The sequence below is a fragment of the Dromiciops gliroides genome, chromosome 2, assembly GCF_019393635.1.
Source record: "Dromiciops gliroides isolate mDroGli1 chromosome 2, mDroGli1.pri, whole genome shotgun sequence".
Classification (NCBI taxonomy): domain Eukaryota; kingdom Metazoa; phylum Chordata; class Mammalia; order Microbiotheria; family Microbiotheriidae; genus Dromiciops; species Dromiciops gliroides.
In genome coordinates this window covers 648,888,639-648,906,371 of record NC_057862.1, presented here as the reverse complement: position 1 = coordinate 648,906,371, position 17,733 = coordinate 648,888,639, and the positions used below count along the sequence as shown (strand labels likewise).

The window sequence follows — 17,733 nt, the reverse complement described above, 5'->3', positions numbered from 1 at the left end:
AGACATAGCTGCCAGTCATGTGCTGAAGCCTCGGGAGAGAAGGCCAGGGTGACTGATATGGGGCCTTCGTCGAGGAGTGGGCAGGGGAGGAACAACACCAGCCTTTCAGACCAATGGAAATTAGCTGGAAACCTTGAGATGACCAGGCACACAAACCAGCTGTAGGCACTTACTGTCCCATGCACACAACAACTCATCTCCCAACTTCATGCCTTTGCACAGGAGTTCCCCCTGGACCGTAATATAATTCTCCTCCTGTCCTCCATCTGTCCAATAGTTCCCTTGAGTTAAAACTCAGTTTTCTCATCTGTAAAATGGGATATCAGAAAGTACCTCACAGAGCTTTTATTTTTTTCTTTGGGTGGGGCAATGAGGGTTAAGTGACTTGCCCAAGATCACACAGCTAGTAAGTGTCAAGTGTCTCGAGGTCAGATTTGAACTCAGGTCCTCCTGAATTCAGAGCCAGTGCTCTATCCACTGTGCCACCTAGCTGCCCCATCACAGAGCTCTTGTGAGGATAAAATGAGATAACATGTGTGAAATACTCTGCAGATATAATTATGTTGTTATAGTTGACATTTCTATGGTACTTTAAATGCCATTTTATTTGATCCTCACAACAGCCTTGTGAAGTAGGTACTGTTATTGTTCCCATTTTACAGATAAGGAAACTGAGGCTGACAGAGAGGATCTGAGGCAGGATTTGAATTCAGGGTTACATGATTTTGGATAGTTCCTACCATCCAATTTGGCCAATTTCATTTATCCTTAGTGCTTAGACTGTCCATTCGGATGGTGTTTGCTGGGCGTTCTATAATTGATACCCGGGCTGGAAAGGGCAAGGTGTCTCCTCTCAATGGGTGGCATCCCAGCCTCCTTCTTGACTCTGCTGCTAAAGTTCCTGCCTGTGGGTTTGGGTGAGCAACTAGGAGATGTCAGCGGCGGATGAAAGAGGGGTCGCCTGCGGCCCTTTGCCAGTGTCACCTGAAATCTCATGGGGAGGAGAACGGGAGAGACTAAACTGAAGAGCCCACCCGCCCCTGCCACGGGGATGAGTCTGGGTTATTAGGAGCAGTTTGTATTTATTTGTGCTTCTCTAATTACTGCTTCTTCACATCTGTAGGAAAACAGAAGGAGGCGTGTGGCGGGGCATGCAAACAGACACATATCAATTTCCAGTGGGTTATTAGAAATTCTCCCAAAGAGATTACACCCCTCTGAATGATGGTCTGCTTGACTGCTCCATAAAGAAATTTAAAAACCTCCCCTCTCCGCCCCCTTTCATGACCCCACCCCCCCAAAAGGTGGCAAAAAGTCAGTGGAAAACTGTAGAAAGGAATGAAAGAAATTAGCAGGCAACACCGAGGTTGGTAAGGAGAGAAGTTTAATTTAAACAGCAATTTCATCTGGGGATGAGTTGCATATGGCCCGAGGCTGATAGATATAAACAGTATGGTGGATGAGCATCCCAGAGAGAGGAGGCTGGTAGTGGGGAAGGGAATGAGAGCTCCACTCTCTCCCCTTCCCCCCAAGTTCTTATATGGCTCCTTAGGAAACAAAGGTGCCAAGGCAGCTTTTTACTCTGTGGCTTAATGGGGTTGTCCGCTCTCTTGCTTCTACTGGAGAGGATGACACAGAATTGACTCCCAATTGGTCTATGGGGTGGGCTGCTTAGCCCAAGAATTACATCAGTGGGTGTTGAGGTAAAGGCCACTTAGCCTATGTTCTGGTTGAACAGAAACAGTCCTAATGTCTTGCAACTGTGCCAATTCCAACACAAATGGCCAAGAGCCTGGGCAGACTCTTCATGCCCTGTTCTTAATGAAGTGGCTGGGTCAGTGGTGAGGGTGGAATGACAGTGTGGCAGGTATGGGGCTTGCTCTATCTCTCCTGTACATGGAGGTAAACAGCACACAGAAGGTCTGCTCTTGGGCTCTCTTAATTCAATTCTTTGAATTGATATTGCTTGAAGGGAAGACCCCCACTGATGTTTACTCCAATCCAAAGCACAAATTTCCCTTGGAAACTGGCTACCACTACCACCACCAGCATCACCACCGAGTCCATCCTCAGCAACAAATCTAAAGCCTTCAATGACCAGAGCAGAAGAAGGGGTTCAGAACTGTTGGAGGGGAACAGCATTCCAGCAGGCCCGTGGCTGACTTTTCCCCTTCTATACGGAACCTTTACGATGGTGTTCTGTTATTGACACAGGGGAGGCTTATGAAAACAGCGAGATTGGTAAAATGTCCTCAGATACTGATTGGGAGAACATGAAAAACAGCCCTCCATCCTAAAAAAAGGAAGGAGAGGAAGGCATCTTGACTGCCCCCCAAATCAAAACATAAGTAGATGAAATCTAGAACAATCCACTGTTTAATTCTTGTTTAAGCAGCTCTGAAACAAGTGATTAAAAGCAGAGACATCTCTCTTCTTGCCTCTTTCCAAGGCCCAATCAGAAAGGTATTCTGTTATTAGAGGTCCATTGTAGGAAAGGTGGGGGGTGGAGGGAGACTCACCAGAGTGAATGGGCAACTTCAAACTCTGAAGAAGAGGCCACCCCAGCTTTACCTGCAGGCCAGGCCGTGGGCCTAGCTAAACAGAGTAAAACTGTTTGAGTAGATCTTTTTTGTTGACTTTCCCCATCTGGTTCCGTGGGATTTCCTCGACTAATAAGATCTCAGAAGGGATGGTGTAGGGTGCCATGTATCCTCTGGAAAAGACAAAAATATTTGGTAACAGGTTTAGAGGGACCAGCTCTTTCCAAGAGTCTAGAAAGTAGGTTCTTTCTGCTTATGGCTCTGGAGGAGACAGGAAGAGAAAAAGAATCTGAATGTGGTGGGTTGGCATCCTTGGATTGGGTGGATGACCTTGGGCAGACAACACTGGATGGGTTTTGATGACTTATTTTTCTCTTATTGTCATTGACAACAAGCATTTATTAAGCACCTACTATGTGCCAGTCATTGACCTGAGCTCTGCTGATATAAAGAAAGGAAAAGCCAGTGCTTGCCTTCAGGGAGCTCACATTCTAACCAGGGATTCTCTTCCTGTCTCTTCGTCTGGTCCTTCTCAGTCTCATTTTTGGGATCATTCATGTCCTGCTGCTCCCTAATTGTGCATATCTCCCAAGGCTCTGTCCAGGGCCCTTTTCTCCCTCTTTCAGGGATCTTATCCCAGGGATTTAATTATCATCTCTCTGCAGACCACTCCCAGCTCTAAATATTCCACCTGGAGGGTCTCTCCTGAGCCCCTGTCTCAACATCACCAAATGTCTATTAAACCACTCAGACTGGCTATTCCATGGGTATCTTGAACTTGACATCTACAAAGTTGAACTTATAATCTTCCCCCATGAACTCACCCCTCTTTTGAACTCCCTAATCCTATTGAGAACACCTCCATCCATCAATAGTCACCCAGGCTGCAACCCCAAAATCAGTCTTGATTCTTCGCCCTTCATTATCCCCCATACCAACCAGCTCCCAAAGTCTTCTTACTGATTCTCTTTCCATGACCTCTCTTGCTTCCATCTCCCCACCCCCATACAAAGCCACCATCACTTCTCACCCAGATGACTACAAATAGCCTCTTAATTGAGCTACCTCCTTCAAATCTATGGCCTCTTCATTCTACTTTCCACAGAGCTGCTCAATTGATACTCATAAAACACAAGCCTCACTATATCATTTTCCTGTTCAATAATTTCTAGCGGCTCCCTATTAATTCTAGGATCAAGTACCAACTCCTGCTCCTCTGCCTGGTGCTCAAAGCCCTCATCCAATCTGGACTGTCTGCTTTTCTGGACAAATCACCCCTCTTCACATACTTCATGTTCTAGTCAAATTGCCCTACTTCCTGTTCTTCAAGCAACATCCTATGCTTTGGCATGGGCTGTCTCCCAAACCTGGAAGGCACTTCTTCCTCACCTTTGCTTCTGGAGATGCCTGGCTTCCTTTAGGGCTACCTCCTGCACTAGATGAGGCCTATCCAGATCCCCTTAGTTGCCAGTGTTTTCCCTAGATCCCCCAATTCTTTTACATTTATTTTGCATCTCCTAACATGTGTATGCTTTTATTTCTCTTAGTATAAAGTAAGCACCTTGAGGACAGGTGCTATTTTTGTCTTTGTATTCCAAGAGCCTAGTACAGGGTCTGACACAGTAGGCAATTAATAAAGGCTTATTTTTTTTTTTTTTGCAGGCAATGGGGGTTAAGTGACTTGCCCAGGGTCACACAGCTAGTAAGTGTCAAGTGTCTAAGGCCAGATTTGAACTCAGGTACTCCTGAATCCAGGGCCGGTGCTTTACCACTGCACCATCTAGCTGCCCCTAAAGGCTTATTAAATGAATGAACCATCACCAGATCTAACCCCTTTATTTTATAGATAAAGAAAATGAGGCCCAGAGAGGACAAATGATTTGCCCAAAGTCACAAAGCCAGTGATAGCAGGGCAGGAGTCACACCCAAGTCCTCTGACTCAATAGTCTGTATTCCATCCACTCTACCACAGAATCCAGCATCACGCCGATGAAATACAAAGCCCCCAAATGATGTTGTGATATCACATAACAGAAATGAGTGTTGGCATCGGTTCCCATGCTTCACCATAATGTTTTTGTCTTTCCATTATAAGAGCATCGAGCTTCACACGACCTTGGCTGCGCCAATGTGTATCTTGACATCTTTTTTTTTTTTTTGAAGAGCTTAACCATCTTCACCAACATGAAAAACACACTCATTCAACATGTTGTCTTGGAATGGTGATGAATCCAGATTTAACCCACAAATATTTAACAAACAATTACTATGTACTAAGTATGAAAGGACATACAACCCCCTGGAAGTTTAATATTTGTCAAAGATGGCATATGCACTTATATATTTTTTGAAGGGGTTTGAAGTCACCAGACAGTAACTTTTCTCAGGCTGCCCAGGGTCCAACCTAAGGGATCTGGACATCTGAACTAGCAGAGTGCTAAAGTGTGAGTAAATCTAGTTAGAAGTCCCCTTAATAAGAACAACAGTTGAATATCGCTTTCTTTGGTGCTCCCAAGGCTTGCCTATTCCCAGCTCCTTAAACTGTGGGTTGCTATCCTATATGGGGTTCACAAAAAATTTGGCAACAGTAAAAGGTTATGTATACCTATTTTACATACCTACATACCCGAGGTCACACAAAAATTTTTCGGGTGAAAAGGAATCGCAAGCGGAAAGAGTTTAAGAAGCCTGGTCTATTCCATGTTCATTGTAAAGACATGCTGGCAAGCAAAAGATGGGCTTTCTCTCCTCTCACTGTTTCCATCTCTCTTTGTCTCTTTTTGTCTCTGGTGGCTCCCCTCCCCCCATGTGTTCCCCTCCTCCACTAATAATAATACTTCAATTCCATGAACCGATAATAGCATTTTGAGTTGATTTTCCAGTAATGGTGATGGATTGGAATGTTTCCCTTCTGGCCAATGGCCCACATTTCACAGAATCAGACTCTTAACCCTAGAAGGGCACTTAGAGGTGATCTGATCCAACCTCCCATCCAGTGCAGGCATCCTTTCTACAGAATGCCTGACAGATGGTCACCTGACCTCAGTTTGAACATTTCTAGGAAGGAGGAATTTAATTAACTTAAATGGCAGTCCATCATTCCACCAATGGACTCAGAGAGTCCTGGAGCTGTGAGCAGCCTGAGAGCTCACCCAGCACAAGATTTTTCCTTTTGTCAAACCACTCACTATCTGCCTCCTCATTGTTCACTTCTGCCCATTGGCTTGAAGTTCTGCCTTTGGAGACACAGAGAACAAGACCACCTCTTATCTGTGTGTTAATCCTTCAGAAGTTTAAAGACAGTCCTCATGATTCTCCTTTGTAAGAGAATCCTTTGGTTGAGGCTTGGGGAATCATGGGAAAGATGTAAAAAGAGCAAAACTGCCTGCCTTTTTTGGCTATCCAACCCTGGCTTCATGGTCACTGTGCTTGAAACCAGAGAACTCAATTGCCACACGGCCTCCATAAACAACCCATTCATCTACAGTGTGTTAATGTAGCTTGGTAAACAAGTACTCATTATTTATCAGCCTGGATTTATTTTATTATAGCTTCCTTATCCCAAAGGGGTGGAGGGATAGGTAAAAGAAATTAAATAATCATTCTTTATGATTTGCCCAATATGAATTGGTACTCATTATGGGCAAGTGGCCATTTGCAAGGCTATATTAAAATAAACACGGGTTGGCACAAGTTTCTGGAAGTTGCAGAGGATTAACTCTTTGGTATTTCCAGTTGTGTCATGTTGCATAGCCAGCAATTGGATGTGGCTGAGAAATCCCAAATCGCGGCCTTAACAGATGGTGCTGTTTATGAATAAACATGAGCCTAATAGCCTTATAGGTCTGTGTACATCTGCCCACAACTAGCAAGCATCAGCGGACACGACGAAGTACATTGGTGATATGTCTTAATGGCGCCATTATCACGCAATAACATGGTGCTGTTAATGCATCCTGCTGCAAGCTGACAGGGTTACAGCTATGGCTTCCTGCAGCAACAATGGCTTACCCATCAACACCAGGGGATCTTGGGATGGAAGCTGCAATTTATGGCCCCTCCACTATGTGCTGACTCGTGATTGGATGCAGCTGTGAAACCCCAATTGTGGGTGACATTGTTCCTGGAAACCCCTTGGGTGGGCAACCTTACACGGGTAGGTAACATCTGTGTGCCATTGGCAGCTGCTGGTGGGATCAGGAATGTTTCTGGACTTACCTCCTGCCACAGGCATGGGAATGGACCTATGGGGATGTGAGTCTGTGTGTTTGCATGCATGCATGCATGCATGCATGCAAGCATGCAGCATAGACCTACATGCCTGGTCATTGTAGAAATGCTGGCCGGTGTTGCCACAGCTAAGGTCTAAAGTGGGTAAGGGGAAGTCTGAGATTTTTGTTTAAATGATGGGCATGAGGATTTATGGGGAGATTTTTCCCCTGTGAAGTCCCACTCTTTATCCAGAAAATTTCTCATTTGGCCATTTATTACCATAGCTAGTACAATGTCATGATCAGAGAGGGTTCCTGTGCTTCACTCAGTTCTCACATACAATTCCCATTCTCAGTTTGTTGGTAGTTTGCCCTCCATTCCTACTTTGAGTTCTTAATGAATGGAAGGAGCATCACAAAAGAGAGTTGGACGGAATCTTAAAAGCCATTGAGTGCAACCCTCCCCGATGCCCATGTCCCTTCTACAATATTTGCAAGAAATGGTCACACAGTCTCTTCCTGAACACCTCCACTGTCAGAGAATTCACGAGCACTCAGGGAAACCCATTCCATTTGTGGACATCTGTAATCACCCAGATATTTTCCTTATGTTTAGTCCAAGTCTGATGCCCTGTAACTTCTGTCCATTGGTTCTAGTTCTATTCTCTGGGCCCTCTTTACACACAACTGAAGAAGCAATTGTGTTTCCCTTCCCACTCTCTACACCCAAGTCTTCTCCAGACCAACCATTTCAGGCCCTTTAATCTACTTTTGATAAGTAAGGTTTCCAGCTTTCTTACCATCCTGGTCACCTTCCTCTGAATGAGTGTGTTTAGAAAGTTGACACTGATTGTGCAAACACACTCAGTGCCAGGAATACAACCCCTCCTCACCCCTGCCTCATGGAGGTGCAGTTCGAGCACAACCTTCTGCAGGAAGAGTTTCCTGATTCCTCCCAACTACTTGCACCCTTAACCCCAAATTACCTTGTTTTAAATTTTTTGGTTTGTTTTCCCTTTATATTTATTATATACTTGTATATGTCCTTGTGGTCTCAAGCTCCCTGTGAGCAAGCCTTATTTCATTCACTGTATTTGTATTACCAGCACCTAGGACAGCACCTGACAAATAGTCACTTAATAAGTACCCACGGATTGACTGATTAAATGCGCCAAGACTGACAATAGGTCCCAAATGTGCAAAACCAGAAGATATTCAGACTAGATGGTCTGGTCTGAATGTCAGGATCTTGTTGAGAGGAACTTGGGGCTATAAATGAATCCAAGACATGACCTTAAACTTGCTTCAGGGGAGGTTTCGGAAAGGAAAGGGAGACTGGAAGTGGGGTAGGGGTGGGGGAAGAGGAGAAAGGAAGGGGTTTTCCTATTATGAACAAATGGGTAAAGGTTCATTTCAAGCTGCTCCACAGAACATTTACCCTCTTTTACAAGTGTCTTTTGGACTATTACCCTAGGACTGTCTTCTGGGATCCACCACAACTGCAGACCAAGGATTCTCTTTAATCTCTACAACAGATGCTTCTCTTGGGTTTTGAAATTGGACTCCAGTGGAGGAGGATGAAGGCAGATGCACATCTGAGAATTCTATTGGTTCCCAGGGTTGCCCACTTCAAACAAATGTCCTAATGCTAGATTTTTCAGCTAGGACCTCCCTTGCCCCATCCAATGGCACTTAACAAGTGCGATCCCCTCTCCATCCCTCCTATACAATGATCATGTTCCAATTCCCCCCGGAATTCCAAGGAATCAATAATACCAGGCCATGTCACTCAGGCATAGTTGCAGCAAACCCCATTAGAATGAAGAGGCAATTAAAAATGTATTACTAGCAAATAAATAATTTGCCACATTCAGTTCCTTTTGTTTTCTGATTAATGGCTGAAAATATCTGTGCCACATTCTAGCAAGCATAATGATATAGAACATTACACTGAAACATCATTAGGATTTCTGTAGTTCTTTCCCATTGTCCCAGGACTAGAAAACTATCCTACCAGCTGCTGAGGGTTTGCTCCTAGACCCAACAGGACTGACATTCTCCCTTCTCCAGCACTGTGTTGGCAGTTCATCTATTGTCCTGTCTCCACTTAGCAAACACTGACTGTTCAAATGTTGGGCTACCCAGTCTAGTGACTGCCCTGCACCTTTATCCTTCAGCATCGAGTATAATGCTATGAACATCAAAGAGGCTTAACAGATGCTACCTGATTTGAGTCAGCGAGTGACACAATCATTCTAGACATCTCATATACTTCTTAACTGGATGGATTGCTGAAATGCTGCTGACAATAATACGGATCAATATTTTGTTGTTGTTGTTCACTCATTTCAGTCGTGTCTGACTCTCTGTGACCCCCATTTGGGGTATTCTTGACAAAGATACTGGAGTGGTTTGCCATTTTCTTCTCCAGAATCAATACCTAGCTGTCCACTACCCAGGTCCTGAATGAATCAAAGCACCATTATCAGTGCATGTAGACTAGGACCCCATGGGACTTCACAGCAGATAACTATAGGCCCTGCTGGTGAAAGGCTTCCAGGATATAGCACTTGACTACAGTCAATAAATAGAATATAGTCAAGTATAGAAAAAATGAGAAATTGAATCTGGCTCTAGAGTGGTACGCTTTGGGTCAAGTGGGATGGTTGTAATTTAGAATAATGGGGAAGCTTGCCAAGGTAGATGATTTAGAAGGGAAGATGAGTAATTAGGGTCAAATGAGAGGGACCTTTACAGGTCATCTGGTCCATAACTCCCCTTTTTGAGGGGCAATATAGTACAGAGGATGATGAGTCACAGTCACTCTGCGCCTCAGTTTCCTCTTCTGTAAAACTGAGGTTGTTGGACTAGGTTGCGGCTGAGGTTACTTCCAGTTTAAAATCCGTGATCTCATGATTCTGGAAAGGATTTCACCCAGTATCTGCTTTGCTAAGTATGAGATGGAGTCTGCATATCTAACTAGCCCAGTTTAACTGGTTATGGAACATAACTGGACTGGTCAGTATGGGAAAGGATGAGGCAAAAGAATAATTGATGGATGGAAGCCAAATGTAAGAAGGCAGATGGGCTCCCAGAGGGACCAAGTGTAAAGAGAGATGCTTAGACAAGTCAGGGTAGAAACTTTCTATCTCGGCCAAAAGTCAGTGGGAAAAAAGGCAAACATGCTAATGGAGGTGGGAGGTGGGAGATGGGAGTAGACCAGACTATCTGTGCTGGAAAGACAGAAACAGAGTGGAGGCCTATGGGAAGCTATGGATATTGGTGATCGCAAGGGGGGCAGGGAAAGCTGGGGGGGCCTGGAAGTCTTCTAATAGGGAAGGAACAATGGTAAAAGAGGTGTCCCAAGAGAAAGAGCTTTGGAATAGTGACATCAGAAGACGAAACGTGGATGAGGAGGAGAGTGAGAAATGTCTACAAGAAAAATCCTCTGGGAAGACTTCACAAGCAATACCTCCTCAATGCAGCCTTGGCTGGGTTCCACTCAGTATAATTCTAGTACAGCACAATACGCGTCCCTAATGTTTGTGTCATTCTTCAAGAAAACCATCACTCATCAGGCTATTAGAGAAGCTATTAAAATGAACACAGACCTGCTTGATGTTACCAAGGACGTGGGCTTAACTATTACTAATGCTTAGAAGTCCTTTAGGAAGCAGACCATCACTTCATTGAAAAGCAGTAATTTCTTCCTCTTTTTTTAAAGTGTTTTTATTATTTTCTAGTTACATGTCGAGAGAGTTTTCAACATTTGTTTTTCTAAGATTTCTAGTTTCAAATTTTTCTCCTCCCCTTCCCTTCCTCCCTGAGACAGCAAATAATCTGATATATGTTATATATGTACAATCACACTAAATATATCTCTGCAACCTTTTTTTTTATTTTTTAAAATTTTTTTAAAATTAAAAAAAAATTTTTTTTAGTGAGGCAATTGGGGTTAAGTGACTTGCCCAGAGTCACACAGCTAGTAAGTGTTAAGTGTCTGAGGCTGGATTTGAACTCAGGTACTCCCGACTCCAAGGCCAGTGCTCTATCCACTGCGCCACCTAGCTGCCCCTCTTTTTTTTTTTTTTAAAAGACATAGGTGGCCTTTATATATGGGCTCCTGTTAAATTATAGACTATCTCCTTGGACCCTTTTAAAGCAAGGTTTTTCCAAAGGAGGGGTTCTCATGACTAGGCTTTGAAACAGTGGAAGGAACACTGGAATAAGGGGGACAAGACCCCTGGGGGGATCTCCCCACAACTACTTACTAGCCGTGTTATCTTGGGTAAGTTATCTAGCCTCTCTCAGTCTTAATTTCCTCATCTGTAAAATGGGCTGGAGAAGGAAATGGCAAACAACTTCAGTATATTTGCAAAAGAAAACCCCAAATGGAGGTCATGCAGAGTCAGGCATGACTGAAAAACAATTCAACAACAACAAAAAAGGGACATAGTGATCCTTATGCCAGACAGCTAAGTTGTGTGATGGATAGAGCACCAGGTCTCGAATCAGGAAGAACTGGCCTCAGACACTTAACTAGCTGTGTGACCCTGGGCAAGTCACTTCACCCTGTTTGCCTCAGTTTCCTCATCTGTCAAATGAGCTAGAGAAGGAAATGGCAAACCACTCCAGTATCTCTGCTGAGAAAACCCCAGGGGGGCCATGAAGAGTCAGACCCAACCGAACAACAATAACTGACAATCTCAGAGTTACAGAATTTCAAGGGACCTCAGGAACTGTCTTGTCTAACTGGTATCTGAAAAACATCTTCTCTATAACATCAATCAGTCAATCAATCAATCAATCATCAATAAGTCAACAAGCACTATGCTAGGCACTGGGGATCCAAAGAAAGGCAAAAACCAAACCACAACAAAACCACAAAATGTGGCCTCTGCTCTTTAGGAGTTCCTATTCTAATGGGGGAGACCACATGTTGATATTTAGGCAAATATAAGACACCAATCTAGTAAGTGGGTGGTAATCTCAGAGAGATCTGGAGGGGATCAGAAAGGGTGAAACCTTTCCACAGAAGGTGGAACTTCAGCCGAAAACTAAGATGTGGAAGTAATGAGAAAGAAGATTCCAGGCATGGGAGACAGGGCTTGTGCAAAGCCATTTAGTGTGACTGTTATCCCTCCCAACTTTGTGTTACCTGCCACACTCTGCCATTACATGTGCCTTCATCCACACCCTTGATGACAGTGTCAAGCAGCAGAGATCTGTAGGACACTCTAATAGATCCTTCCTTCCAAGCTGACACCAACCACTTGTGACTACTTCCGTGTTTGATCAATCATACAAGTGGTCTGAAGAGACCAGGAGACACCATGAACTCTCCCATGGGACCTCAGACCTTTTATCATCTCTCAGTACCCCAGCAGGTGTTTGAACCAGATGACTGGAACTCATCAAAGCTGGCTAGGTGATCCGTTACTATCTCCTTATTTATCTTGGAAATCAATCAATTCCCCATAAGCCATTTTTGTTCTGTTTGGTTTTTTTTTTTCAAGGGCAAAGATCATTTTCCTTGGCAGAGAAAATGGAAACAAAATGTGACTTTAGCACCTTCTGCCTTTTCTCCACTGCTGATTATCTTTGGTTCAACTATTCCAAGCAGAGATTTTATTCCTGCTTTGATCCTCCTCTTCCCCCCCTCCCCCCAATATAGGTGCAAACAAAATCCTTCTTACCATCCTTGGCTTTCTTCACCAGCCTCAGCTCATTCTGAGGTTTAACCCTAGTGACACTCCTCTTAAAGGACTGGGCCCCACTTTTGTGTTCATCTTCTGTCACCTGCCTTTGCTTCTGTCTTAGAGTAGAGGGAACCCTTTATTTAGACTTAGAAAGGCCCAAGTTCTAATTTCACCTCAGACAGCTGGACAAGACACTTAACCTCTCCCAGCCTCATTTCTTCACGGGTAAAATGATGAAAATAGCACATACACATGAGGGCTGTTGTGAGGATCAAATGAGATAATGTATGTAAACTGCTTGGCAAACTTTAAAACAGTATCTAAATGTTAGTTACCATCATTATTAGCTGTGACAAATCTTTTAAAGATACAAACTGGAAGTTGTTATGTCTCTGGAGATAGTCAGTGCTGATCAATTAGGACTAACCAGATTGTGGTACATAAAATAATGAATATTACTGTACCACAAGAAATTATGAATATGAAGAGCTCAGAGAGTCATGGGAAGACTATAAATTGATTCAGGGTAAAGTAAGCAGAACCAGGAAAAATATACATAATGGCTACAACTATGTAAACAGGAAGAACAAAAAAAGGAACCCTGGGTAATTCTATTGACCACACTTGGCTCTGCGAAAGAGTTCCTCTTAGCAGGGGTGGGGAAACTATGCATGTATAATATTGCATATGGTTTCAGATATAGTTGATGTGCAGACCATTTTTGCTGAACTAATTTTTTTCACTCTTTTCTTTTTAACCCTTTATATCAAGGGATGGTTTGCTTAGATGGGGAGTGAAGAGGGATATAGTTGGAAATGAAGATGGCATAAAAACCAAAAAATATCAATGAAAATAAAGATTAAAAAAATCAACAAACCTAAACTGGTTGGGAGTTTCATGTACACCCACATTGGTCTCTTGGACCACTGCCCCTTTTCTTCTTCATTAGAACTATTTGTGTCTTCAAATTTCGTTTTTTTAGATCTGCCTCATTCCTTCTGGACCAACTTCATTATAGTTACGCGTCATGGGACCTTACACTTCTCTGAACCTTTTAAAATCTATTCTTCCCAAGTTTTAGAGTATATGTTGGACCATTCCTCTCCTTCCCTATCAGAAATGCTAAGATAGAAATCATTTCCTTTCAAAGCTCCTGTGATTTCTACCTGTAAACTTCCTTGTTGGTGAGAATCAAATCCAGAAAAGAATTTCCCCCTCTTCCTTTTCAAGGACGATATAGGAAGGTCAAGAAATTATTAGTTGCTCTGCTTCTGCCTGAAAGGTCCAGAGGATTCTGGAAAACATAAATCTCTCATTGCTGCTTTATTCTGCCTCTGGGTCAGGATTGTGGTCTGCTTCTCAAACTCTTCTTCCTGTCTAGATGGTCTGTAGTAGAACTTGTTTCACACCCTCCATTTCTGGTACTTGAATTCCCTCACATGGGAACCTTTTATAGACAGTTAATCATTCTACCTTCCCACCACCACTTTCATCTGTCTTGTTTCTTTCGAATAAGGGATGCCCTTCCAGAGCCACCAACCAAGTTTCAATGATAATTGAGATCAAAGTTGCCTCCTTAGGTTAGGATTTCTAGTTCATCTTGTTCATTATTCAGACTTTATGCATGTGTATATAGACATCTGAGTCCATGGACTTTATTATTCTTTCTTTCTTGGATTTTTTCTACTGTTGCAACTGATAGTCTTCCTATACTGCTACTTCCTGTCTCTCCATTTTCCCTTTCAATTTAATTTTTAAATTTTATTTTAAGTGAGGCAATTGGGGTTAAGTGACTTGCCCAGGGTCACACAGCTAGTAAGTGTTAAGTGTCTGAGGCCGCATTGAACTCAGGACCTCCTGACTCCAGGGCCGGTGCTCTATCCACTGCGCCATCCAGCTGCCCCCTTTCAATTTAATTTTGATTAGCTTTGCTAAACTCCAGGCAAGTCATTCTTATTGGCCTTTGTTAGGTGTACTCCACTCCTGGTCAGAAGCCTGTCATTCCTACATTTTAAGCCACTGTCCAGAAATATAAATCCAAATTTAGTGGAAAGAAATAGAAGATAAAATATGCCAATTAAAGTCTTGAACTAGAAAGTAAAATTTTTATAGCTACTTCATAAATAACAAGTTTTCTTCGGAAAATCCTTGGCTATAATGCAGCCATTTATTTCCCAGCCACTTCTATTATCTCTCACAACCTTTGAAAAGGAAAACTGGGACAAAGAAGGAGTTTGATTAAGATAAGCTGCTCAATAAAGAACAAATCCAAAGTATTAAGGTATATATATATATATATGCATATATATATATAATATATATATTCATTAGCACATAAAGTGCTGATGAAATGTTGACTGATATCAAGATTTTTCCCCCTGGCCTTAAAAACTTTTATACTTTTTGGGTGTTTAAGTCAATTTAACTCAACAAACACTTATTAAAGCCTGCTGGATGTAAAGCAGAGGTTTCAAACACAGCCCTTGAATGCCCTTGAAACAAGACTAAAATGTAATTGGAAAATATCTGACAAAGTAAATAAAATACAATATATCATGTTATATAACTAACATATAGAATGTTACCATGTGGTTTTAGTTGATAGGTGGCCCACAGGGATCTTTATGTAGGGTTTATTGGCTTCCGTTTCTATTTAAGTTGGATACCACTGATGTAACGCAATCTCTAGGCACTAGAGGAGATTTGGGTCCCTATGCTCATGAAGCTTCCATTCTAGTAGATACTAATGACCGACTTTTGTATTTTTCAAAAAGCTTTGCATACATGAATTCATTTGATAACTTCTCCCAGGGATGCTACGTGGCTAGGAATCAAGGAACAACAGGTCTTAGAATAGTTAGAATTGTGGGGGGCCTAGAGGACAATGGAAAAACCTCTGATGGACATAAGTGAGCTGAAGTATTGTCTTTAATAACTGGCTTTCTTTGGTTTGGAGATTTGGGGCAGTGGATTGATGTCCTCAAAGCACTAAAGAGGAACTCTCAAGGGAACTGGGGCAGTCTAATTCTACATGACAGTCAACCCAGTAAAAGGAAAGTTTAGAGTAACATGATTCTCTACCTAATAAATGAGAATACTTGTGCCACACACTACCTAATCAAAAAGGGATAGATGCTTCCCTACAAGTGTGTTTGTGTGGGAGTCTGCTTGCATATGGGAAGGAAGAACATAACCCTTTAATTAGCAGAATATATAGATTTTAACAGATACTAATCATCTCCTAAAATTAGATAATGGAGCCAAAACAACAGATAAACAGACAGTTACATTATTAAGAAGTCAAAACCCTAAAGAACACTGTAGTCTTTTTCACTACTAGAGTCTACACAATCTCTTTTTCTCTCCAGTTAATCTCGACATCCATGGGGGAGGTGTACCAAGCAATCAACTAATTGACAGGCATTTATTAACCACTGGAGATACAAAGTCAGAAGTGCACCAGCCCTACACTCAAGGAGTCCACAACTTAGTGACTCAGTGATTTTGTGGAGGGAACGCTGGACTCCAAAGACCCGAGTTCAAGTACAAGCTCCACCGGGCCCCACCTGTGTGCACTTGAGCAAATAACTTAGCATCTCTTAAACCTCCTTTTCCTCTGGGAAATGAGAGGAATCACACTTCTATTACCGGGCTCAAGGGTTACTGCATATCAAAGCTAATGATGTACATAAAATGCTATATAAATGTCAGCTAAATGGAGGCCATATCATGTATGCTTTTAATGGCAGAAGAAAAAAAATCCCTGCAGAGGAAGGATAGCTCATATTCACAAAGTCGGCTGTGCCCTTTGAAACGGGAGCTTTGCTCTCCCTCTCCCCCTCACTTTCAGCCGCTTTCATGTCACCAACCTGGGGCTGTGCCCAGCACTGACAGGCAGCTCCCTGGCACCGATCCTGGTGCAACGCGCCAAGTCCACGGAGCATCTCACCCATCGCTCCCCAACCTGCCTCCAAACCCAACAATCAGCACATCCTGCCATATGGACAGCTCTAACGCAGGATGGCGCCTGTCACCGTGAAGTTCGATCGAAGGCGAAGGCAGCAAAATGAATCATTCTGAAGAGGGACATGTGTCTCCTGCCAGTGAGCATGAAAAGTGGGGAAAACAAATGGAAGTGACATTTAAAATAAAGGAGGGAGACGGGGTGAGAGGGAGAAGGGGAGACTGAAGAGAGGAGGCAGCTGGTCTGGTGCCTGCGAGACACATTAAGATGAGAACTAGGCGAAGAGGTGGAGATGCCTGGAGGAGGCGTCGCCACCTTCCATCAAGTGCTCCACAGCACAGGCTTGGGCCCTGCATTCTCCCATTTTCCACCTCGGATGCCCGAGTCTGAAGGGTGTCTAGCACCCCCGAGGAAGATCTGATGAACAAGCTTCCAAATCAAATTCGCAGGTGACTCAGAGAAACGGCTGATGGCTATAGGCAGGCTGTGGCGTCGTCATGAACGATTGCCTTCCTTTGGTTTGGAGATTTGGGCTGTGGACAAATGTCCTCAAAGCACCAGACAAGAATTCTCAAAGGAATTGTGGAAGCCAATCTGTAAAGGGGAGGTTTAGAGGAACACCATTCTCTACCTAAGAAATGAGAATCTTTGCCACACACAGTAATCAAAAGGAGATTTGAACCGTCGGGTTAGCATCTGTCAAAGACAATGAACAGAAAATGAAGAGAATGTATCTCTATGGACGATTCTGTACCCAATCTCTTGCTCTGCTTTTTTAGGCCAAGTCAGTGACTGGCTGAGTACCTTCCTAGAGCCTCCATGTCATGAGCAGACCCAGTCACACTGTTCTTCCTCTACCAGCTCCCTCTAGCCTGCTCTGGGGTGGGTCGCTCTTCACCTCTCCTTTTCAGCTCCCCTTTATTTTTTGTCTTCCCCGAGTAGAGTGTAAGCTCTGTGAGGGGTAGGAACCACTTCGCTTTTTTGTTTTTGTAGCCTCACTGCTTAGCACATTGCTTGGCACATAGTCAGCATTTAATAAATGTTCTATTTAAAGGAAAACACCATCACTTGATATTTGCAGTGTGTTTTTTATGTTGCAGACTGTGTTTTCATGGACTGAGGTCAATGAGGTCTGAGTGCATGTCTCCTAATCTATGATAGACTGAGTGACCCAGTTTAACAAATATTTGCAGACAGCCTTGTAACCGCAATGGGCATCGTCCCCCTGTTCTTAAAGAGCTTATAGGTTAGCAAGCATGACAAGAAAAGTAAACAACAAATAAATGGTAGGCATATAATAAGTGCCACATGAGAGATGG

The 17,733-nt window shown here is 43.2% G+C and overlaps 1 protein-coding gene across 1 annotated transcript in view; it reads right to left on the bottom strand.

Moving 5' to 3' along the window:
- Window positions 1-1,377: 1,377 nt before the first annotated feature.
- ACSF3 (acyl-CoA synthetase family member 3) overlaps window positions 1,378-17,733 on the bottom strand; it is a 268,701-nt gene continuing 252,345 nt past the window's right edge. Inside the window, 1 exon segment of the mRNA XM_043981199.1 lies at window positions 1,378-2,713. Coding sequence (XP_043837134.1) covers window positions 2,596-2,713 — 118 coding nt within the window. The 3' untranslated portion in view covers window positions 1,378-2,595.